Source organism: Eutrigla gurnardus, assembly GCF_963514095.1.
Source record: "Eutrigla gurnardus genome assembly, chromosome: 3".
NCBI lineage: Eukaryota > Metazoa > Chordata > Actinopteri > Perciformes > Triglidae > Eutrigla > Eutrigla gurnardus.
Window position 1 is genome coordinate 10,887,957 of NC_139917.1, and position 26,344 is coordinate 10,914,300.

Consider the following 26,344-nt stretch of genomic DNA (forward strand, 5'->3'; position numbering starts at 1 on the left):
CTCAACCACTGAAGACGTTTCACAGCTCATGAAAATCGGTAGTCAAAACAAAATCCACGGCCCAAGTCGTTACTGACGTTGAGTCAGCAACTGGCAGTCAACGCTGAGAGGCCCTCAACCAATCCCCTGCTAGAATCGGAAACGAGTCCTGACGATAGCCAATACATGACCCTGTTACTCATGACACACACACACATGGAGAAACACACTCAGTCCAGTCGAATCCGGTTCACAGAGAACCCCATGCCTTTAACCTATAAGTCATGTAGGCTCCTCTCTTCCAGTTCTCTGACAATTTAAAACCCACTCTCGGGTCATTTGGACTGTCAGAGGCTGTAAAAGTGCTAGTAGTGCAGTCTGTCTGTCCCAGCATGGCTGTGGTAACACTGCTGGCTATTTCCTCCTCACCATAAGGTAATCATTAGACGTGAGAGGGAGCTGGCAGCAGGATATGTTAAAATGGGATATCCTCAAAGTTCCCAATCCCTTGCAGGAAAGAAGGAGTCCGTTGTAGCAAACGGTACGTATGTGTGTGGATGTCACAGATATAATGAAGAAGTCACAGTGGGAGCATTTTTTATCCACCGTTCCTGTAAGAAAACTTTTTGGAGTGACAGTGAAGCAAGAATAATGATTTAAAAAAAAAGGTGGCTTCACAAATCCATATGACGTTAGTTAAGCTGGAACAATAACAGTCCGTCAGCAGCGCTGAGCGTCCATTACAGTGTGTAATATACCTAATTGTGCTTTGTGCTGTTACGATCCTCACTGCTCGACTGTGCAGCGAGTAAAAGACGAGCTGCGATGGAGCACGGATGAGAGGAGCAACGCTCCGCGATTTTCATGAAGCACGGAGCGCGGCCACATTAGCCCGAGGCCCGCTGCTTTCACCTCCATCTCTGCAAATTAGCCCCAACTGATGGAGGGATGGTGCCGGGGAGAGAAAGAGAAGAGAGTTCCTGTGGTTCCCCTGTGGCTTTGGACCTCTGTAATCAGCATGCCAAGCTCCTGATGTCTAAATCCACAACTCAGTCTACACACACACACACACACACACACACACACACACACACACGCACACACACACACACACACACGCGGCGAGCTCCTGACACACGAGCTGCCTTCATGTGGAGCTGCTGAGCCATTACGCAACGTCATGTAGAAGTCATTTAGCTACTGAGTTTTCTGATTTGCTAATTAAATGACTGACGTTAAAGGGGAACGCCGGCTATATTTAGAATTCCAATATTTTGTTTCAATGGCTGAGGAAAGATCAATCAATATTTGTGGACATGAGCAAACAAACAAGCAAACTTCTCGGCCCGACTGACACTGGATTTTTTATTTTCAGTCAGTGCTGAAAAATCAGATAAGGACACATTGGCTGACTTACAGTTTTTGACATGAATATATAACATATAAAAATAAATAATAAATAAAGAATAACTGTTCCCATACATGCTGTCATCAATATATCTGTGAGAAGCTAATATCAGCCAATAATATCAGCCAAATTGATTTCAATCAAAATTTAAGCAAATGCCTAAAAAATGCTTCAAGCTTCTCAAATGAAAGGATTGAATGCTAAATTGAATAATCACACATTTAAATGAAAAAAAGATACAAATTATAAATAATATTGTTTTTATAATACTAATAATGACATAAACCATAAAATAAAAGGAAGAATCAGGTAATCACAGATCAGGTCCAAAATCTGAGAGGGGTTACGCTGAGGACTTCACAAATTCCAGGTATTATTTCCCCACTTCTGAGTATAATTCTCCATCTGGATAACGGAGAGACACTTTCTGATATGCTGCTAGTCCCAGCTGACCAGACCATATGTTCACTGGGGGCAAATTAGCCGACTTCCTCTCACGATCTGGGAATTTCCTACGTAGAATGAGAGCTGTGTGAATCCAATGTGCATCTGTGGTGGTGAGATCATAGTCGGTAGTGGGTATCACCCTGAATGTACGGAGAAAAATTAAACCAATCACCAATGATCAATTTAATATTTTCATATTATTGCACTTTTGGTCATTACGTCTCCAACAATGAACTTTCCCTCAGCTTAGCTCTAAATCACTTCAAGGGGGGACGGTAAGCATTTTTAATCAATGGAGAGTAAGAATCCACTGCAAGAATGTTGGTAAAGTACAGTAAACTGATTTCTAGTATTCAAATTGTTGTTTTAGTTTTATGGTAGGATTATGTGCACCATGGATTTTGCACATTATCAGGTTTCCTGCAATAAAATAAGAATAAGGTCATGACCCATGCACAAACAAAAGCACGTATTCCTTGTATTCCATCAAACAGTCACTAAAACACAAACGTTCTCCGATGGCATCTGTTTGTAACATCAGGTGTTTCGTTAATGAGCACGCAGCAACATCATTCACGCCTGGCTGCTCATCACGATAAGCAGCAGTGACATGACCCGTTTTCATCCTTATGTTATTCACAGGGGGGGCTTTGTTAAACCGGGACGTCATCGCCGACCGTCTCTATTTATAGCCTAACTGTGACACAGTGGCAGATGATGTCATGCTCCCATTTGTGGGTGTGTGTGCAACGCGAGCGTCTACGGGACTGCTCGGCAGGGAGAGAGGTCTCCCTCGTGGTACGCCTTGCATTGATGGGTCAGCTTCTCAGAGCCAAGTTTGATCGGATAGGGATTACAGCTGTGAGGAGATAAACAGAGAGATGAGAACTTCCTGTAGTGGGAGTGAAAGGATTAGGCTAATATCTGAAGGAAAGTTTATCCAAGTGGAATAAAAAGTTCAGTCCCCTCGATGAGAGAAACTTTTGTTGAATAACGGGTATCTGAAGCAGCCCTGGGGGAGCTAAGACGGTGAGCTTCTCGCTCCTGAAAGAAGTCTGATAAAGGGGGTCTAATGCTCATGGAGGCTTTCAAGCAGGGGGTTTAACGCGATCTGGATTATATGAAGAGCTTGGCATGCTCGACTCTCAGGTGAAGTAAGTGAATTATACAGACGCTCACCGATGAATAGCAATGTAATAAAGACAGCTTTATTATCACAGGGGAGTAGTGGTGAATGTGGTGGCAGTCCAGGCCAATACATGACTCAGACGGAGGGGAATCTAGCTCCGCTGTCACTGAAGGACCTTTGTTGAAGTGAAAGAAAGAGCTGTATTGACTCCCCTCATCTGCTCGTTCTCTGTGGGACCCACTGGTGCCGTTTCGTGGGAGGCTGCATGACATGATGGATGCTGCACTTAAGAGTGCCATTGCAGTGTCAAGAAACCAGTTAGAACCAACGGTTCTCCAGCTAGTCCCACCAAATCATGTGGGCTCAGTTTGACATTGCATCAGTGGACTGAATAGTCATTCAGCTGATCTGTGACCAGTTACAGCGGCCGTAGAGCCTTCTTACACGCCCAGAGCAACTAAGATACAATAAAGAGCGAGATAGTCCACATGTAAGTGGAGGTGGATGGGTCAAACAAACACGGGACTTTCACCCAGGAGACCGCTGTTTGTGAACCGTGCGAAACAAAAAGTCAATGTTGACATTTTGACCCGTCGGTCATCCTGCTGGAAAACCAATCCTGGGTGTTAAGGAACATTTTCAGGACAGAGGGAAGCTGGTTTTCCTTCAGGATGACCTTGTACGTGGCTTGATTCAAGCCTCCTTCACAAAGACAAATCTGCCTGATTCCAGCCTTCCCAGACCATCTCAATCCATCACCAAGTTTCACAGTGGGTCTGAGACACTGTGGCTTGTAGGCCTCTCCAGGTCTATGTCTAACCATTAGATGATCAGGTGTTGGGCAAAGCTGAAATTTGGACTCATCAGAGAAGATGACTTTACTCCAGTCCTCTATGGGCCAGTCCTTATGGTCTTTTGCAAACCTCAGCCTGGCTCGTCTTTGCTTCTCATTGATTTAAGGCTTGTTTCTGGCTTTGCACAACTTTAGTCCTGCCTCTCGGAGCCTGTTTCAAACTGTCCTCGCCGTGCACTTCACCCCAGCTGCCGTTTCCTTCCTTTTTGTAGGTCACTTGATGTCATCCTACGGTGATTGAGTGACATTCAAATGAATTGGCGGTCACGAGAAAAAGTGGTCTCTTAATTTCTTCCAGAGCTGGATATATTTTGCATATACATGAACACACAGTAATCTGATTAGGGGAATAGTTTGATTCAACTCAGATTTATTTTTTATTTTTCTGAGAAATGTGAGTTATTATGTGCTTGTGATTATCACTTCAGACAACATAACTGTGTGTCACAATATCTATATATATGATTTCATTACGATCAGTCAAATGAAGTGTATAGGCCCAAGTCTGCACTTGTCACCCACCACACATCTAATCCAGCTAAATCCTGGCCATCGCCCCCTCTAGTGTGCTGCACAGATTTGAGAGTAACTGTAGTCAGAGATGAGAATGTTTCCCAAAGACACCCATCATTGTGGTAGTCAGTGTCCATTCTACAAAAAGTCTAAAGTTCTGGACACTGCAACCTAAAAATACCACATATGTCAGTTCCATCCACAAGTCGACATCAGGAACGCCTCCCTGAGTTTTTATCAAAACGTCTATCAAAGACGAAAAAGTCCCACAAATCCACTTAGCCAGCCTCCAGCAAGTGCTCACCACAAAGGAGTCCATTCAGGCTGAGTACGAGCCTGTTTTGAAAAATAGTCCAACCATGAGGATATAACGCACAGCTGACTGAGAGCTCTGTCGTTCGTTGGAGGACAGAAGGAAAAAGAAGGGAAAAAAAACCTGTTCTGTTCATTCTGGGTCACATAACTGGAAACTACAGAACAACGTGGGTACATCCAGTTGATTAAGCCCAACGAGCTTCAGGTCTCAGTGGACCTTCCTCAAATAGGGGCCAACATATTTTTGTTGGTGATCTAAGGGACGACACAATGCTCCCACTGCGAGAGTAAAATTAAGCATGGGCGACTGGAGAGAACATGGATCTAATGCTCTCTTAGCAAAAAGCATCAAGGTATTTCTAAAAACAGAGCTTTTATTTGCATGATGTCTTGGGGTATTGTTATTGAGGTATCATACTTTTGTTGTCCATCCTTAAAGCAACACTAAAGAGTTTTTAGTGCCTTAAAATAATGTTTCAGTGGTTCATCACCTCAAAACTGGGTGAACGGCACTTCAGCATTCGCTCTGCAGCCCTCTATCAGCTGTAACCGCGCTATGTAACTTTGCCTCATCGGGTAGCGGTTTTGTAGTTCTAATGAGACTACAAATTTGACCTGCTTTACGGCAAGCGTTACAAAAGCCGGTAGGTGGAGGCTCTGCATGGAGATCAGTGGGAGAACACCCGGCAGGTGCGTGGAAGATACCTTGCAGCTAGGTAGTTTTTAAATTGCCGTCATGGCAGAGCCTGCAAAGGAAAGGAGGAGTATAATGTCAGATGAAGCGAAGAAAAGAAAACCGGAGCATGACAAAGAGAGAGCTCGTACGAGAGTGAATATCAGACCGGCTCACACTCGTTGGCGAGAGCTGAAGGAGGCTACAAAATGCAAGACAGATGGTGACTTGGCTTTGTTGCTGCTGGACTTGTAAATAATACCGGTAATCATTTTTTTTCCAACAGTGTGCATCTGTGTACAATACATTGTGATTATTTTATTGGCTCATGTTAGCTAAGGCGTTAGCTATTGTGCTAATATATATGTAACTATCGCTATGGCTCATGTTAGCTAATCTTAGCTAAGGCGTTAGCTACTCTACCTCGTCACTGGACATCGTTCAAATCGTTCATCTTTCCAGAGCCGGTTCTGCATACAAACAAATAACGTGCGTGCGACGGTAGGCTGCGGTAGGCTAAATTAGTTACGACGGCAGTTATGGACAATTCCGCTTCCAACCTGTAGGGGGACCGAAGAGGAAAACTTCTTAAGTGTTGCTTTAAAGAACAATGCAGAAAGTAAGACATGAAGCTCGTCAACAACATTTACAACATAAGCTGATAAGGGATTAGACATTTGACAATTTAGCAGCTCATAGCAGCTTACAACTGTGGACAGATATGTGGAAAAGAGTCCCTGTTTAAAGCATCTTCATGGGGAAAATAACAGTTTGGTTCTGCTAATTGGGTTCTCTCTCAGTTCAGCCATGAAATGCTCCAGCCTGACTGATTATTTGACACCATAAGGTCAAGATGGTCTGTGGAGAAACTGCTGGAGCTTCTCCTGGCTTTGAGCTGAATGTGGCTGCCAGGTCTCATGGTTTGTCTTTGGTCTCATGGCTTGTCTTTGGTCTCATGGCTTGTCTTTGGTCTCATGGCTTGTCTTTGGTTGGAGAGAGATCAGACCACCAGTCAACCTAACGATCAAAGTACAGAAAGACCTCAGGGTCAAAACACTCCTAATTCGGTCAACAGTGACGGACAATTTGCTCTTCCCGATTAAGCCTCCCGATTAATATCCCTGCCAAGAAGATCATGCGATAGGTCACGTGAGTGAGTGAGTGAGTACCTCTCTGTCTGTCCACGGCTAATCGCGCCTTCTGCTGAATATTTTAGGTCAAGCACCTATCATTGTTGCCGTGCGATCACTTTCTCTAAATAGTACTACCAGTACACAATACCAGTACACACTGCTGTACCTCTCGACAACTCAACCGTGTCAACGTCAAGCCCATTGCCTGCATAAATCACCGCTCGTTTTTGAGTTTGTTTTAGGACGCCTTATAGCCTCTTGGACAACCACTGACACATTACAGCAGTGGGTGTTGCAGACAAACCTGGCAGAGATCTGCAGCTTACTGAGTCACACCTGGACTTCCTTCAGTGATGCACTGATCCAACTTCTTCAGTCCTGATACCAAGTACTGATCTGATTCCTCTGTGAGATTAATACACTGTATTCCTCACAGTGTAGAAAGACTGGAGTCATTCAAGTGTAAGGTCACGCTGTTGTTTCAAAATAATAGGCACTGCTTGTTTTTTCCACATTGTCCACAGACAGAAGGGAGACGACCAGGACGGTCAACGGTAGAGAGAGAGAGAGAGAGAGAGAGTCTCAAACCCCAAACAGTGTCATAGCACAGTAAATAGCTGTTCATTGTTAGAACTCTAATGGTATTATTAAGTATTTGTATCAGTAGTCGGTATCAGCAAGTACTGAATTTTAAGTACTTGTACTCAGTCTGAAAAAAGGTTGGTGTATCCCTATTTGTGGTGCATACGCCTTCTGTCATTTATCTTTACATCCCACAACAATATATGGGAATTTTTTGGGGATATATTTATGAATGGTGATTAATCCACAGCTACCCTGTGTTTAATCCGATTAAAATTCTTAAATGTCTGACAGCACTAAAAAAAATGCATAGACATAAATGTAATAAATTGTTATTGTTAAAATAAATTATATACCAGCAACTTGGTAAAAAAAAAAAATCTAAGTTTAGAAGAATTGTATTTAAGTGTAAACCTTTTTAATGCAGCAACAAATTGGTTAACACTTAAACAGGAATTAAAATTCTAGTACGTAATATAAACAGAGAATTAAATATAACGACCCATTGTCTCCGATACCCGGTCAGCGATTTGAGTCAGCATCAGTATCATCACACACGATGAGTGACGAGGACTGTTGCCCGCTGGCAGCCTCCTGAGCAGGCTGACCACCTACAGGGCTAATCTCCCGCTGGAGAAAGACAACAGCAAACAGTTTGAGGGTGTTTGTAGAACGGTGCCGTCAGTGCAGGTGCAGCATTGAGGATCTCCAGAGATAGAGACTGACAGTTGACGGTGATAAGATTTCTTAAACAGGCCAGTCTCTCACCTCTATGACCTTTGCCATATTTCTATTCCCTGAAAGGTCAAGCACTGACATCTCCAACCTGCTGTGTTGCTTTGCACATAATTACTACTTTAATAAGCTGTTGGTTCGTTTGTTTTTCACATAAGTTTGAATGTGGACCATGTCATAGCACCAGGAGAAAATTCAGATTTTAACATGCACTTTAACATGCATAAATACTATAAACAGAGCTTAGAAAATAAATGTTCAAATATCCTATTTCAAAGACCCCCTCAAAACTCACAAATAACTTGAACAAAGAATTTGTTCTTTAGATATGACTTGGACAGCGATGATGGTCAGATACGGATATTAGCTTTTTTTCATGGTCTGGCTTTAGTCTTTTGAATGAATGCGACACCTTTTTTTTCTTTCAAACTCAGTAAAATGTGTCCTATGTTCAACCCAAGCCTGAAGCATCAGCCTGGGCCACATTTCTGTCTGCTTCATCTCCAGCACTTGCTCTCTCTTCCCAGAGTCCATCCTGTGTTCCTAAATGAGGAGAGGGGATACGCACAGATGGTGCCTGAGCAAAGCCAGAGATGTGTTGAAGAACACACACAAGCACACATTATATATATATATATAGTCACGTGTTTACAATGCAAAAGCACACACAAGCAGGCGAAAGCATGTGCACTGACATCATGAGCAAGCAAATGTCCGAAACGTTTGTTAAAGCCAAACACACAGAGTCCATGTGGAGAGCGCAGCCCGAAGGGGCCAGCACATCCACACAGAAGGTCAGGCTGAGAAGGACAGATGATGATGATGATGATGATGATGATGATGATGATGATGATGATGATGCACATCAGACTTTAATACCCAGGGGACCCCGAGGTGCTCCTCTGGGTGCTGCACACTCAGCCGAAAAACAAACTGGCCCAAAACAACAGAGGGGGCGAAGACTAAGCGTCACAGTTTGGCAAGTTGGAAAGTGATAGTGTATATATAAAGAAAAACGAGAAGATAAACAGAAATACAGCTTACAGTCAACATCCAGCAGTGCTTATTTTAGAAACAATACATTTTCTGAATTATAGTTACACCTGTACCGAAAGTAGGTCACATATTTGGGGAAATTCATTTTGTTACTGCAGAGTTTAGATCATGTGCTATCTGACTAAATGAGTGAAGCGTATTCCAGCATACTTTTTGGAAATCTCTGTACCTGAATTGGGAGTCTTCTTCATGCTTTGGGTTCGCTGCTGTTCCACTTCTCTCGGTCGTCAGTCAGCTCGGCGCTTCGGTCCTCGGAGGAAACTCTGGACGTGTCCGTCTCGCGCGGTGGACCGGAGTGGACTTTGTCTCCTTGCACGTCGCTGCGCTGTGACTGCGGGCAGAGCAGATGCACAAATGCCGTGTGTTCAGCTGAGCTCGATGATGTGCACTTCGGCAGAGAGTCTCGGGACCGCACGACCAGGGTGAAATAAATATGAGCGCACGGGGGGTGGTGGAGTTCCACTGACGCTCTTTTACGCACGGATCCCAATTGGAGATATTACAACATCTATCCAGTGTTGGACTCCTCACTCAAAGAAAAACCATCACTATTAAAAAAAAAACACATTCATTAGTGAATTAGTCATTCACTGCCTTGAAATAAAATGAATGTGATGGACTAAGAGGAATATAACAGCCCTTCTCTCTCAAGATCAATTCTTCTTATACATAAGCCTTCATTATAATATTACATTATATTATAATACCTTCTGGATAACACTGGGTTGCTCAGTGTGTATTGTGAGCTTGTAATCAAAAGTGAGCTGGCGACTGTGATGGATTGATCGCCTGATTGGCACCGAATAACGATGGAAACAGCACCAAATTCATGGCACAGCATCTGTCCTTGGTCCCCACTGTGGTACTGGAACTGTGTACTGGTACACAGACTCCCATTCTGCTCAGATACTGACAAACTAAAGTGACAGAGACGTGCTGACGCTCTCTGTGGTCGGCAGGTGCACTGACCCAAGCACAGCGCACCTTACTTTGGTGCCAATTAAACATGTGCACACCTGGGACTGAATACATCAGACAATCTCAGATATAGCACATATTCACTGACACGTTGTAGGGCTGCAGTAAAACGCCTGTCCAATCTCGCCCTCTTCTGGCTAAAAGGGCAATTACACCAAAGGCTTTCACTCTGAAGGGAGAAAGGGGGATGTTGTGCTCCAGCAATATTAGACTCGCATTCATCTGTTATAGCAGGAAAAGCTCCAGTGGAACAAAACAACATTAATGGTGGTTCTTTTCAGGGCTTCCGTTAACTGACAAACGTTCACTCCTCAGATTCACATCCACGTCTCAAAAGCAGACTCAGTAACTTAAATTAGGTTAAATAACAATCTTTACTTGGTCAAATAAAAGTCTGTAAGACGAGAGCACACTGCATTAGTGAGAGTAAACGGTTTTAAAATATTAACTAAATGATTCAATTCTAAAAAGGCTATGTTTTAGCTGATCCCCAGTTTGACTTGCTGCCACTAGGTGGCATGAAAGAGCAGCTCTTCAAAATAAATTACAAAGGGCAAAATATTTATATATATATATATAAATATTTTGCCCTTTGTAATATTGAGTACAAGGTAGTACAAGGCAAGCAGCACAATAAGTAGGTCTAGCTTCCTTGACGATCTCTACACGCATCTTCTTCTATTTCCCTTCTAGTACTACAACACAATATCAAACAGTAGAGTAGAGTACACCTAGTGGTGTAATCAGGTAGTGAACACAACAAACAGTAGTTTTGTGAATTTGTAACAAGGGATATTATTCCTTATTACATTATGCACAAATGGTGAGCATCAATGTTTATTTTCTTGCAATACTGTCAAGGCTTGCACAATACATGTGTCGTATTCCTGGGAAAATCCATTGTCCAGTTATGTCTGTATTGGAGATGGCGGGAAGAGAAACCCTGATCCCCTTACAGTGTTTAATAGTTGATGGACTACTTGCTAGAATGGTTTTGAGTGGACGGCTTTGAATTCTTGAATTGAATGCTCGGTTAGTTACTTTCATTTACAGACAGCAGGATAATATTCTCTTTGCGTTTCCTCTTTGTGTTCCCGGTGCAAACGTCTCAGATTCCTAAACCTGTTTTTCCTCTCAGATACTTCAGGTCACCTCTGCAGCCAATCTGAATGAAAATGAGACTGACAGCGAATCACACGACCCAGGAGGTAACTTAACACAATTACTCATTCAGCCAACATTGGGAAACTTTATTTATGTCCAGATGGGCCCTTAACATTTTAAAATTGGATTCAAACTGTCTGTCGCTGTCAGTGGATGTGGGTTAATTTCCCCTCGCCTCTGTCAGATCGCCAGGATGCAAGAGCCGAAGACGTCTGCCGTGCTGAGAGGTCAACCCTGCTCAGGTACCGTGCAGCTATGCACCCTGGGAAACATTACTGAATACATCATACTGCACACAACACGTCATATCGCTCCTACCTTACCTGGTGTTGTGTCTGAAGGCAAATACTGTTTGTGTGTTGTAGCAGCCAGGCTGAAAATGGCTGCTAATGACCTAACAGGAAGTGGAATGAAGATGGGGGGAAGAGAGGTGATTAGAGGAACACCTGGGAGCTGCAGGACAGTCAGTCAAACAAAGAGAGTGGAAGCGGACACAGAGAGGAGAGAGAGAGAGAGAAAGGATCATCTTCCTTGGTGTTTTCTGCTGCAATAACTTGAGTGGAGATATAATTAAGAGAAGATCCCACACACGGATTTTATTCATGGACTTTTCTTCCGCTTTTAACACAGTCAACCCGGCCACCCTCTGCAACCGCCTTCTGGATCTACAAGTCCACCCATCACTCATCCTGTGGATAAAAGACTTCCTGCAGGACCGGTCCCAGCACGTGGTGGTAAATGGCTTTAAATCCAAGAACGTGATTTTAAACACCTGTGTCCCCCAGGGTTGTGTTTTATCACCAATTTTATTTTCCATCTACACAAACAACATAACAAACAACAACAGTGACATTCCCCTTTTTAAGTATGCAGATGACATGGCTCTGGTGGCCGACATCAAGGATCACTCCTCTCTGGCTGCCTACTATCAGCAGGTCAACGCCCTGATGCAGTGGATCAAAGAGAGCTCTTTGGAGCTCAACATCTCCAAGACCAAGGAGCTGTGTTGTGGGGGGAGGCAAACATCTTCCCCCCAACCTCTCTTTGAACCTCTGAGGCTGAATGGGCAGACAGTGGAGCAGGTAGAGGCCTTTAGATACCTGGGCACAGATATGGACACCCACCTTTCCTTCTCCCAGCACACAGACTCTGTGTACAAAAAGGCACAGCAACGCCTGTTCCTGCTGAGGAAACTCAGGAGCTTTGATGTCAAACAGGACATTTTAACAGCTGTCTATAAATCACTCATAGAATCTGTACTCACGTTCAACATCACATCCTGGTTCACCCTCACCTCTGTCAAAAACAAATCAAAGCTTTCCCGGATCGTCAATCAAGGAAGCAAAATAACTGGCAAAACTCAAACTCAATTATCAGTACTCCATAGCCAGGCAGTTAAAAGGAAAGCCCACCTCATTACACAGGATCCCACCCACCCCCTGCACAAGTCCTTCCAAATTCTGCCATCAGGCCGCCGGTATAGAGTACCCCTATCTAAGAAAAACATACACAAAAACTCATTCATACCCATTGCCATAAACAGCTTAAATAAACAATGAACAATGGACAAAGGAACCCTGACGCACTGTCACTTTACACTTTACACATACCCACAGCTTTTATTTAGTTATTTTTACAGTTTTTAATATTTATACTTGCTTTAAGATCTATACACACTGTGTGTGCTCTCAGAGATCAACGTTGTTGTATGAATGCCTATCAGTACATTTTCATGTTTGTATGTCGAGCCACGTCAAAGATGAGATGATTTTCTGTTACGACAGACAATAAAGTTTTCTGAATCTGAATCTGAAGATGGGATCTATTGGACTTTCGTGGCTCAGGATCCAATAAGGCCAAGAAGGAGATGATCTGGCCTGGAACGGGCTTTGGGGTTTGGGTTCGGCCTACAGCACCGCCTTGACCTGGTTGGTTCCGGTCGTGGTCATCTCACTCGGGATTCGGACCTAATAGAGCTAAGTCATAGCAGTCTCTAGGCTCCCCTTGTACTGTGGCCTTCCACTCACACAGAACTTTTGACACACACACACACACACACACACACACACACACACACACACACATGCACACTGATGAACTGAACTGAACTCTACTGCCCCTCTTCTGAAGGACAATACAGACTATTACACTGACCCAGCGTCTCCCCATACACACACACACACACCCTCACACCTCTGCTGTGCAGTACTATTTGATGATTTACCTTGGACATTTTACTTTACTTTATTTTTATTGAATTTTGACTGCATTGGGAATATAATAATGATTCTTTGTTGTGATTGATGCATTGTTGTATCATTAACTTCTCCTCTTGAGTTGACTTGATGCTGATTTAAAGGAAAACACCACCGCATTTCCATACTGAACTATGTTCTGCTCTGATGTTAGACGAGGTGATACATACCTCCCTCTCCTCTGTGCGTGCACTCAATGGCTCTTGCGCGCACTCCGCGCAGCGCTAATTTGCTAGCATGTAGCTTGTCCTTAGGATCCAAAGGGGGGTGAAGTTAGAAGCGACCAAGCACTTCCACGTTGTCCCTATTTAAATACGGTTACGTGAGTAGTTACACGACCCAAGTTTGGTTACACAAAATTAAACATGCCAATTTTTCTAAGCAGATAACAAGGATAACTATATAGTATGGCGGAATAACAACTGGAAGCACTTCGACGTCGGCGCAGTAATATCATCACTCCGCTCCCCCTCTTACTTCCGCCAATAGAACCTACGTGACCTGCACGCCGTCGCCTGCACTACCTGTAGTAGTTTGTGCACAGTTGAGGAAGCATCAGGTTGTAGTAAGATAGTTTGTGAACAATCAAACATCATGGTTATAACGTGCATCGTACAGGGTTGTGAAAACAAGCAGAAGGTATATAGTCCCGTCATGTTTTGAGTGATGATATTACTGCGCCGACGTCGAAGTGCTTCCAGTTGTTATTCCGCCATACTATATAGTTATCCTTGTTATCCGCTTAGAAAAATTGGCATGTTTCATTTTGTGTAACCAAACTTGGGTCGTGTAACTACTCGCGTAACCGTATTTAAATAGGGACAACGTGGAAGTGCTTGGTCGCTTCTAACTTCACCCCCCTTTGGATCCTAAGGAATATACTGGGACAAGCTACATGCTAGCAAATTAGCGCTGCGCGGAGTGCGCGCAAGAGCCATTGAGTGCACGCACAGAGGAGAGGGAGGTATGTATCACCTCGTCTAAGATCAGAGCAGAACATAGTTCAGTATGGAAATGCGGTGGTGTTTTCCTTTAAGTTATTTGAAAAAGAGAAGACAACTTGATAATGGTTGATGAATGTTTTTTCTAATTGTTTAATTGTAGCTAGGCGGCAGCTATCCGGGTAATGTTATATTCAATTATGTACAGTAGTATTGACAGGGTGGATTCTCCCCTGTCTGGCGCCCACTTTAATTTTGAATCTGCGGATGTGAATGTATAAATAAACCTACGCTACAGAATGGCGCCCAACGTGGGGCTCGACACCACGGAAAGGGGTTAGCGAAAAGAAAAGAAAAAAGAAAAAATTCAAATTATTTGACGGTTAATGCTTTTGGGAAATTGAGTTCTCGCTGTATGTCATTTTGCTTTACATTATTTCAGATAATTGATTGATTGATTAATTACTTGTATCGATGATGAACATTTCTGATCTCCCTTACTAATTCGCATAGAGGTCTTATTCATGAAGATAATTATGTGTTGCTAAAGCTAATTATGTCTAATCCTGAATCATCGCAAATTCACCCCAGTTCTTTCCCACTGAATGTAGATATAGAGGCACCTGATGCACCTAACATTCACACCCCCTCACATATAACACAAAGACCCATTTTTCAAACTCCAGTCCAACTTCCCTTGAGAACACCTGGCCCACGTGTACAGTTTCCCACCTTTCCACAACTCGAGCAATTTAATACATCTAGTCAATCGTTGGTTTGGGAGCATGAAAACATAAATAGTGATCATGCACGGCACTGGATTGATCCACCAGAGGTCAGCAGAGACACCCTCTCTTCAACCTCTGAGGCTCGGTGTGATTTACCTGGAACCCTGGATACACCTGCAAGAGAGTTGGGGCAAATTGCTGTTAAAACACAGGATGTTTGGATGAAAATTGTGGATAGAATGGAGGAGCAAGATCAAGAATTAAAAGAGTTAATCAAATGTGTACGAGACAACCAAACTCACTCTAAAGGCCTGATTATGCTTCCGCGTAGTGATAACGCAACGGCAACGCAACGGCAACGCAACGGCCACGCAGTTGCTTGGAGACCGTCATGGTTCTGCGTTGGGTTTACGTGTCGAAATGCAATTCAAAGCCACACCGGTAAAGGGCGCTATGGTTTTTGTAAAGACTGACCGACCGACCGAGACTCTTGGCGTATATCATCGTAAGCTTCGTTATAGCGTATTTGTTTACTTTCCGGCTTTAAACGTCCACATTTTTTCAGAACTTGGTGTTTTATTTCTTTGTGCAAAAGCGAGAAGGTGCAAACAATAAAACGAGGTGAAAACAATAAAAGTAGCCTTTTAAAAGTTTAAATGGCGGTGTTTATGAGTGGAAACCGGATAGCGGTCTCCAGCGGATGTAGTTAGCGGACCAATCACAGCCGATGCCGCTGCGTTGCTGTTGCGTTGGTGTTGCGTCGCCTCGACGCGCGTCAAGGATTTTTGGGAGGTACGCGTCAGGCCCTTGCGTCGGACGTAAGGGGTCCGCAAGCCCCCTTGCGTTGTGTCGACGCGGAAGCATAATCCAGCCTTTAGGGGCAATTCCAGGCCTTGGTGGACCAAAGTAATTCACATTATTCTCACCTGAAGTCGGCCATATCATATATCACTGAAAAAGTGGAAATGGAACTGGATCAAATGGTGGAAGCAATTAAAACTGTAACCACAGAGGAAGCGAAACATGCAGAGAGCTCTCTGTTGTCAGAGATGCGTTTCATGATGGAACAGCTCCAGAGGGAACTGCAACAAGAAGTACATGCCTTGCATGAACATGTTCAGGACGGCAATCGCAAATGGTCCAAAGGAAGGGACAACAGCGTTGCACAATTAAGCAAACTATCTACGGAAGTGGGGAAAATGGAAATCAACATGAAGCAACAGAGTGATGATCATGAAAAGAGATTGGCTGAATTAGAAGAAAAAAGTGGGACTGAACCGTGTCTACTACCCTTAAGTTCTGCAATACCCCTGAAGGAAGCTCAAGCAGCACCCTCTCGATCATTCATCCCTCCACATTCAGACGGAAGATGGGGGATGATTCCCCCCCCTATTGTAAAAAGTGAGCATGTAAAATTTATATTTCCAACCTATGGGAGACGTGATGATGATCCCGATCCTCTGAATTATTTAGCTAGATGTCGGGACTTTCTGGCTTTATACACCCCTTAAATGATTCTGATCTGCTAGCAACTTTCAGCACCGTACTTCATGGCACGGCTCGGGACTGGTGGGAGATTGCCAAGTCTAGTGTGGCTACATGGAAAGAATTTGAATTCTCTTTCCAGGGAGCATTTCTTGCTGAAGACTATGAGGATGAGTTAGCTGATCGAGTGAGAAATAGGAAACAGGGAGAGGAAGAAAGCATAAGAGATTTTGCTTTCTCCTATCGAGCACTGTGTAAAAAATGGAACCCCTCTCTCCCTGAGTCTACCATTGTCAAGATGATTTTAAAGAGTATCAAACCCCAGCTGGCAAGCCAACTCAGGGGTCGAGTGGAAAATGTCAACAGTCTGGTACGTTTGGGTCATCAGCTGGAAAAAGATGTTGAACAGCAACAAGAATATGACAAGCAGACAAGTGTCAGACATATACATGCTCCTCCACGGAACCAGAAAACCATTCCCAATAAAACCTTCGACAACCAAGTACTGTGCTGGAGGTGTAAGGGTGCGCATCCACCTGGTCACTGTCCCCACTATAAGTTAACCACAGACCACCCCTCTAAACATGTAAGTAAACAGCCCTTTCAGTCGTCTAACACAAGTTCTTCTCGTAGTAGTTCAGTGTCCACAGTGGCATCAAGAAAACCGAATCAAGTACAACCAGGAAAAGGAAAACCAATCCTTGGTTCAGGTGATCAAAGGCAGTTGTCTGGACAGAGGCCTAATCCAGAACAATTAGTAGTGCCCATCACTATAGGAACATGGCGGGGAAAAGCCATAGTGGATACTGGAACAAGTTATCCTCCATGAATATCTCTGGGTGGAACTTGGAGGGTCCAGAGCAGACCTTAAGGCGTGGCTTAGAGGGCCACTGTACTTAGCCAATGGAGAGGAAACGACTCCGCTCGGATGGAGTGAACTAGAAACAAACATTCAAGGACATCAGGTCTGTCTCCCAGTGGCAGTGCTGTCCCCCAAAGCCCTTGCTTATGGCATCGTCCTCGGGCTGGATTATCTATCACTAAGTTCAATAGAGATTAATGTAACAGACAGGGTGTACAGTTTCAAGGAAAATCCGTCTGTTGTCTATCCATTTCAACCTGGCGTGGGCCGAATCCCAGAAATGGTCTATCATCAGCAGAAGCAGAAAGGCAGACAGTGTGGCTTTGATAAGCTCCATTCCTCCTCCTATACTCTCCTTGGAACCTGTCCGTCTGGAGGTGGCAGACTACATCCAGCTTGCTGTTACCACTGCCCATTTAACAGAACCTGAGAAGAAACAACTACAACAGTTACTTGAGTCGAATCCAAAAGTCTGTACACACAACCCCGGCAGAACAGAAGTTTTGAAACATCAGATCCATACTACCAGTAGGATGCCCATAAAACAAAAGCCTTACCGTATGTCACCTGTCAAACAAGTCATTGTTAAGGAACAACTGCAGGAGATGCTAGCAAAAGGAATAGTGGAACCGTCACACTCAGGATGGGCCTCCCCAGTGGTTCTACCACCAAAAAAGGATGGAGGGCACAGATTTTGTGTCGACTACCGTAAAATTAACGCTACCACAGAAACAGATGCATATCCCCTTCCCAATATTAATGAAATTCTGGAATCCCTCTCAGGTGCTGCTCTCTTCTCTACAATAGATCTAAATAGCGGCTACTGGCAAGTGCCCATGGATCCAAGTAGCAAAGATAAGACTGCTTTTGTCACCCCAGTTGGCTTGTACCATTTTAATGTTATGCCGTTTGGGCTGAAAAATGCTCCTGCTACCTTCCAAAGGTTAATGGAGACGGTCTTAGGAGACTTGAGGGGCAGAATTTGTTTAGTCTATTTAGACGACATAATCATCTATTCAGCATCTGTGTCTCAGCATTTCAGAGATCTCCAGAGAGTTTTGGATAAACTCCATGAAGCAAAACTGACCATCAACCTTAAAAAATCCAAGTTCTGCCTACAGGAAATTAAGTTCCTAGGCCATGTTGTCAATCGTCAGGGAATTTCAGCTGATCCTGACAAAGTTAGGGCTATCCAGTCCTATCCGGTACCAACCAACCTCAAGGAAGTTCAGAGGTTTCTTGGGTTTACCGGATGGTATCATGGATTTGTACCTGACTTCTCCAAGATAGCTGAGCCGATAAATGCTCTTAAGAAGAAAGCGAAAAAGTTCATCTGGAGTTCTGAGTGCCAGAATGCTTTCGACCAATTACAGGCAAAGTTGCTTTCTCCTCCCATTCTGGGGCACCCAAATCTCGATTTGCCATTTACTGTTTATACAGATGCGAGTGAGACAGGGCTGGGAGTGGTGCTAACCCAACAAAAAGGAGATAAAGAAGAAGTACTTGCCTATGCCAGTAGAACCTTAAATAACGCAGAACGGAACTACTCGATCACCGAAAGGGAGTGCCTGGCTGTTGTATGGGCTCTGGAAAAATGGCAGCATTACCTGGAGCCGAAACTATTCACAGTTGTCACGGATCACTCTGCTCTGCAGTGGGTGTTGAGTTCCACAAGGAATACCAGCCGTCTTATTAGATGGGCACTGCGTCTGCAAAAATTTGATTTCACAGTGGAATATCGTAAAGGTAAACTGAATGTCGTGCCTGATGCCCTCTCTAGGATGCCCTCCTCTGGTGTCTATAACCTCTACTCAACCGCCAAGGAGGAAGATCCTCTTCCAGTGACACTGGAGTTGATATGGGAAGAACAGCACAAAGACCCGACAATAGAAAACATCCTTAAAACTCTGGCAGAAAGTAAAGACCCGATGGAATCAAATTATGCTGTTTTGGAGGACAAGGTGTATCTCAGGATAAAGATGGCAGACCACCAGTTTCACTACCGACTCTACATCCCAACCAGCCTAGTTCCTCACATGCTCAAAAGTTATCATAACAACCCTTTATGTGGTCATGTGGGAATCTTCAAAACATACAAAAGACTTCAAGAGGTTGCCTTTTGGCCTGGAATGTGGAGGAATGTGAAGCAATTCATAAAAGGTTGTTTGAAATGCCAGCAGCTGAAAGCAGATAACCAAAAACCTGCAGGTAAACTCCAGCAGTCAAAGATAACAAAACCCAACTCCATGTTGGGGGTTGACATCATGGGTCCTCTGCCACAGAGCCCAGAAAGACACGAGTATCTCTTGGTCTTTGTGGATTATTTCACACGATGGGTGGAACTTTTTCCTCTTCGAACTGCGACGGCCCAGGTCATTGCTCATATTCTCTGAAAGGAAATCTTCACCAGATGGGGTGTCCCAGACCTCATTTTGTCGGACAGAGGATCCCAGTTTGTTTCAGCTGTTTTCAAGGAGATCTGTAAGCAATGGACAGTGACAGAAAAACATACCACGGCCTACCATCCCCAGACAAATATGACCGAACGTGTAAACCGTACACTAAAATGCATGATTGCTTCATATGTGGAAGATAATCATAAGCATTGGGACAAATACATCGCAGAGTTCCGATTTGCTTTGAACTCAGCAGTTCACGAAACAATTGGCGTCTCTCCTGCAGAGTTACAACTTGGAAGGAAGATGAAGAGTCCGATGGATAAACTCCTGCAAACTGGTGCTCCTTGCCCAGATGTTCCGCCTTATAATGTTGTGCACCAGTTGAAACAACTTTATGCAAGTGCTAAAGTAAGCGGTGAGAAAACATGGAAACGACAATTGAGGAACTACAATAAAACCAGGAGGGTTATCGGGTTCAAAAATAAGGACAGAGTGTGGGTCAGGAACTTTCCACAGTCCAGGGCCAAGGACAAATTCATGGCTAAGTTGGCAGCAAAGTGGAAAGGCCCCTACAGAGTTGTTACTCAACTAGGACCCCTGAATTATCAGGTCGTAAGGGAAGAGACGGGTGAAGATATTCTAACAGTGAATGTCTTTAATCTGAAACCATTTTATCCTAGTGCTGAGGATGTGGAGAACCAGGAGAGACAAACAATTCTCGACATCTTTCAGGACTCTTCTGGAGATGAGGAATTCCTGGGTTTCTCTGACTAAAAACTGGAGACCAAAACCAAACAAAAACCAAACAACAACAATCTAAAAAAAAAAAAAAAAACTTGACAGTTTTTTTTTCTCACAAAGGGGGGAGAGTGTAGCAGCCAGGCTGAAAATGGCTGCTAATGACCTAACAGGAAGTGGAATGAAGATGGGGAGAAGAGAGGTGATTAGAGGAACACCTGGGAGCTGCAGGACAGTCAGTCAAACAAAGAGAGTGGAAGCGGACACAGAGAGGAGAGAGAGAGAGAAAGGATCATCTTCCTTGGTGTCTTCTGCTGCAATAACTTGAGTGGAGATATAATTAAGAGAAGATGGGATCTATTGGACTTTCGTGGCTCAGGATCCAATAAGGCCAAGAAGGAGATGATCTGGCCTGGAACGGGCTTTGGGGTTTGGGTTCGGCCTACAGCACCGCCTTGACCTGGTTGGTTCCGGTTGTGGTCATCTCACTCGGGATTCGGACCTAATAGAGCTAAGTCATAGCAGTCTCTAGGCTCCCCTTGTACTGTGGCCTTCCACTCACACAAAACTTTTGACACATACACCCTCTCTCTCACACACACACACACACACACACACACACACACACACACACACCTACACATGCACACTGATGAACTGAACTGAACTCTACTGCCCCTCTTCTGAAGGACAATACAGACTATTACACTGACCCAGCGTCTCCCCATACACACACACACACACACACCCTCACACCTCTGCTGTGCAGTAGTATTTGATGATTTACCTTGGACATTTGACTTTACTTTATTTTTATTGAATTTTGACTGCATTGGGAATATAATAATGATTCTTTGTTGTGATTGATGCATTGTTATATCATTAACTTCTCCTCTTGAGTTGACTTGATGCTGATTTAAGTTATTTGAAAAAGAGAAGACAACTTGATGATGGTTGATGAATGTTTTTTCTAATTGTTTAATTGTAGCTAGGCGGCAGCTATCCGGGTAATGTTATATTTAATTATGTACTACTTATTGACAGGGTGGATTCTCCCCTGTCTGGCGCCCACTTTAATTTTGAATCTGCGGATGTGAATGTATAAATAAACCTACGCTACAGTGTGTTTGCACCTCTGAGTATGTGCAGCGGCAGCGTTCCCAGGTAGTAGGGGGCTGTGACTCATAACGGCGATCCTGCCATCTGCTCCTTTACTGTATTCCACACATCCACACACTCACACACACACATCCAGCGATCACAACCCCGAAAAACAAGCACACCTGTAAACGACGCCCACCACACCTGTATCTGCACTCAATGTGTCCCCCCCTCTGGTACACAGCACAATAACCTCACTCAGTATGTTTTCACCTGCGTCCTCTTAAAAATGAAGTTAGAATACGCTTGCTTATATTTAACCTTGTCATGGTAAACGACTTTAAGGAAACCCAGTCACATTCACCAAAATCATTTCAATAAATATTTTTTCCTTTTTGGTAGCTAAATTGCCACTGCATTTGTTTGGCAACCCACACTTGCATCATATAACAATAAAGTACCTCATCTCATCAGTTATTTTCTTAAATTGGATTCCTTATTTTGTCTTATTGCTTACTTAACATTATTAAGAGTGCTGGAACCAAAATGTCTATGAATTCAAAACCCGTGCAAACAAGGAACTTAAGGAATCCTCAATTTAAAGTGTAGAAAAAGTTTATTGTTACGACGTGAAACCTTTAACTGGTTATAAAACCGCCTCCAATTAATACCTCAATTCCCCACAAAATCAGACGAAATAGTTCACCAGAAACTCCTTGATCTCAGACTCTGGTTCCACTGGTGGGAAGGGAGGCATGGGAGATCAAGGACCAGGGCCGCGTGGGTCAGACTGTCAGACCCTGTAGCAGTAAAAAGAGAGGTTTTCTCAAGGGAATCTGGTGCTCTGAAACACTACCAATCATAACCAGATGAAAGTCCCTTGTCGAATCGTCCAACAACACATTACTGCATCTCTGACACATTTACAGCTTCAAACTTGTTACACTTACAGTCTTATTAACGGAGTGGGAGAGCTGAACCTCAACAGGAAGCATCAGGAGATGGAGACCACGTTGGTGTCCAGCCCCCAGCTCGGCGAAAGGCCCTACCCCAACTGCCCCTACCTGCTGCTGGACGCACGGGATGGCGACCAATACGACTGCTGCCACATTATTGGTGGTAGGTGTCAGCAACACCAAGCCTCTTATGAAAAAGGATTTCTTGTTTTAATCCTCTCTCTCTCTCTCTCTCTCTCTCTCTCTCTCTCTCTCTCTCTCTCTCTCTCTCTCTCTCTCTCCCTCTCTCCCCTACAGCACACAGTTGGCCCGTTGCCATGGTGACTCGAAGAATGCACCCCTTCACCAAAGACATGCTGAAATATGTATCCTTCAATGCAAACGACACACCTGACCAGCCTTTTTGAAAAGCAGTCAACTGACCATCGTCTTGTCTGAACTTAACCCACCATCCGTAGAAAAACGCAGCTGGGAAGATGGTCATCGTGTACGACGTGGATGAGACTGTAGCCATCCAGGCCGCCAACATCATGTGTGAACGGGGATTCGAGAATCTGTTTCTGCTGTCTGGAGGTAAAGTAGCAGCTGAGTGGAGCTCACATCTGTGCGTGTGGTTGCATGTATGAGAAGAGCGATCGTCCCACTCTGCTGTCCTCTGCCAGGTCTCAAGGTCATCGCTCAGATGTTCCCAGAAGGGCTGACGACGGGCTCCATCCCGACCTCATGCATGACCTCTCCCAAAAAGCCGAAGGTGAAGAAGAGCTCCCGACCGCCGCAGCCGCCGCCGCAAGCAGCAGAGGAGCGCTGGCGCTTTACCTCCGACGAGGTGGCCCAGATCCAGAGACAGCTGGAGGAGATTCTCGCCAACAGTAAGTCACACTGTCAGAGTGACGTTTTGTGTAAATGTTTTTGGTTCGTAGAGTTTTGACAAACTAGTTTCAGAAATTGTGGCTTAGCAAGTGTAGAGAAACTGTAATTAGAGCATTGTTTAGGCGTTTCCCTGGGAAAACTACCCCACTAAGCTTGAGGAAAATAGAGCCAAAGTTCTGACAAAGTTATTATTTGTGACTTTATAAGCAGTCTTTTATGTCCAGAGGAAATTCCTTGGAAGATTTGCCTAATTTAAACTAGAATTAATTCATTATTGTTCTATTATTAGAACATTATTCAAAAAACTAAGACCATACATCAGAAAAAGTTGCCTGTTCCGTCACTCTGCTGTTTGCATGTGTTCCCTGCAGGACGCCGGTCCAGCCGCGGGTCAACCAGCAAGTCCCGGCCTCAAGCACCCAACGCTCGCAGTCGCTCCTTGGCAGCTAGAAAGGACGGTGGCAGGCTTCAGCTTCACTGATCAGCTGAGGCTTCACTGATCACTGTAAAAAATGAATAAATGAATTGCAAAAAAACGTTTAATGTCCGGCAGCTGGTAATTTTAACAAGATCTGCCTTATTTTCAGGTGTCTGTAAAACAGAAATGTGTGGTTATTAGTTGGTTTTAATGACATTATTTTATGGAAAGGTTGTATAATCATTAATATTTGATGTAATATAACAGTATATGACACTCAAAATAATGTGATTCATCTTTCAAAACATGTCATAAACTGTTGAAAAACTAGATATTGGGTTTAAAATTGCAACAATTTAATGTTAATTTTAGATCACATCAAATGTATATTTAGTTATTTTATGTTGTTTTTAACGTTTAATTACAAACATTTTAGGTTTTAAAATGAATGAAATTACCCATAAAGATTGTAAATTAACATTGAAACAAGAACAGCTACAATTTCCCATTCTCAGTATTTTTATTCAACTGTAACAGGTAACCAATATTACAGCAATATTCAAAAATCAATTACATTAAAATGACTGGCTCTAAATCAAAACAAAAAAAATCAACTGAATTGGAAAAGAAAAAAAAAAAAGTTGAGTTACCAATTCACAGTATTATTTCTATCCAAGGCATCCATTACTTGTGAGCACTTCTTATTCCCTCCACTCGTAGTCTGATATTTTGGTGATCAGTGTGAAAACCTTTGGACTGACTGCAGGTTGTTTTTGGTGGTGTTCCGCCCCACTTTTGATCCCTTGTCTGGATTTATCTTGAAGAGGCACTTGTCAAATGAAAAGAAAACAACTTTAGTAACTGTGGACTGTACTGTAATTTAATGTTTTCATACTTTTGCAAAAAGGTTACACAACAGTGTAGACAGAGCTTGCTTGAAAGAGTGTTTGGACAACATTTACATTTAGGTCATTTAGCAGACGCTTTTGTCCAAAGCGACTTACAATAAGTACATTTGTCAAAAGAAAGAAACAAAGGAACCACAACATATCATTGCCGATAAAGTAAGAGCTAAAAATAGAACAAGTGTTAGATCCTCATCTGAGTAAAGTAGTAGCTGTTCAGCAACATACCTTAAGAACAACAGTGCTATGATCAAAGTGCTATAGGTAAAGGACAAACAGGGAACTGTGGAACAGTGACGTAATGAAAAAAATTAACAAGCGAGGACTATGTATGTATATTGTGTATGAATGCGTATGAATGTTTGAAGGTGGTCGGAGGGGCCGTTTGGCGCGAAATGGCAGCCACGCTTCCCTCAGTCTGCCCCAGGACAGCTGTGGCTACAAACTAGTCTGACAGCACTAAAACAAATGCATAGACATAAATGTAATAAATTGTTATTGTTAAAATAAATTATATACCAGCAACTTGGTAAAAAAAATAAAAAAAAATCTAAGTTTAGAAGAATTATATTTAAGTGTAAACCTTTTTAATGCAGCAACAAATTGGTCAACACTTAAACAGGAATTAAAATTCTAGTACGTAATATAAACAGAGAATTAAATATAACGACCCATTGTCTCCGATACCCGGTCAGCGATTTGAGTCAGCATCAGTATCATCACACACGATGAGTGACGAGGACTGTTGCCCGCTGGCAGCCTCCTGAGCAGGCTGACCACCTACAGGGCTAATCTCCCGCTGGAGAAAGACAACAGCAAACAGTTTGAGGGTGTTTGTAGAACGGTGCCGTCAGTGCAGGTGCAGCATTGAGGATCTCCAGAGATAGAAACTGACAGTTGACGGTGATAAGATTTCTTAAACAGGCCAGTCTCTCACCTCTATGACCTTTGCCATATTTCTATTCCCTGAAAGGTCAAGCACTGACATCTCCAACCTGCTGTGTTGCTTTGCACATAATTACTACTTTAATAAGCCGTTGGTTCGTTTGTTTTTCACATAAGTTTGAATGTGGACCATGTCATAGCACCAGGAGAAAATTCAGATTTTAACATGCACTTTAACATGCATAAATACTATAAACAGAGCTTAGAAAATAAATGTTCAAATATTCTATTTCAAAGACCCCCTCAAAACTCACAAATAACTTGAACAAAGAATTTGTTCTTTAGATATGACTTGGACAGCGATGATGGTCAGATACGGATATTAGCTTTTTTTCATGGTCTGGCTTTATTCTTTTGAATGAATGCGACACCTTTTTTTTCTTTCAAACTCAGTAAAATGTGTCCTATGTTCAACCCAAGCCTGAAGCATCAGCCTGGGCCACATTTCTGTCTGCTTCATCTCCAGCACTTGCTCTCTCTTCCCAGAGTCCATCCTGTGTTCCTAAATGAGGAAAGGGGATACGCACAGATGGTGCCTGAGCAAAGCCAGAGATGTGTTGAAGAACACACACAAGCACACATTATATATATATATATATATAGTCACGTGTTTACAATGCAAAAGCACACACAAGCAGGCGAAAGCATGTGCACTGACATCATGAGCAAGCAAATGTCCGAAACGTTTGTTAAAGCCAAACACACAGAGTCCATGTGGAGAGCGCAGCCCGAAGGGGCCAGCACATCCACACAGAAGGTCAGGCTGAGAAGGACAG

General features: G+C 43.4%; 1 protein-coding gene across 1 annotated transcript in view; it reads right to left on the minus strand.

Moving 5' to 3' along the window:
- septin9b (septin 9b) overlaps positions 1-9,114 on the minus strand; it is a 92,820-nt gene extending 83,706 nt beyond the window's left edge. Inside the window, exon 1 of the mRNA XM_084004683.1 lies at positions 8,993-9,114. Coding sequence (XP_083860809.1) covers positions 8,993-9,014 — 22 coding nt within the window. The 5' untranslated portion in view covers positions 9,015-9,114. The remainder of the gene's footprint in view (positions 1-8,992) is intronic.
- Positions 9,115-26,344: the final 17,230 nt, after the last annotated feature.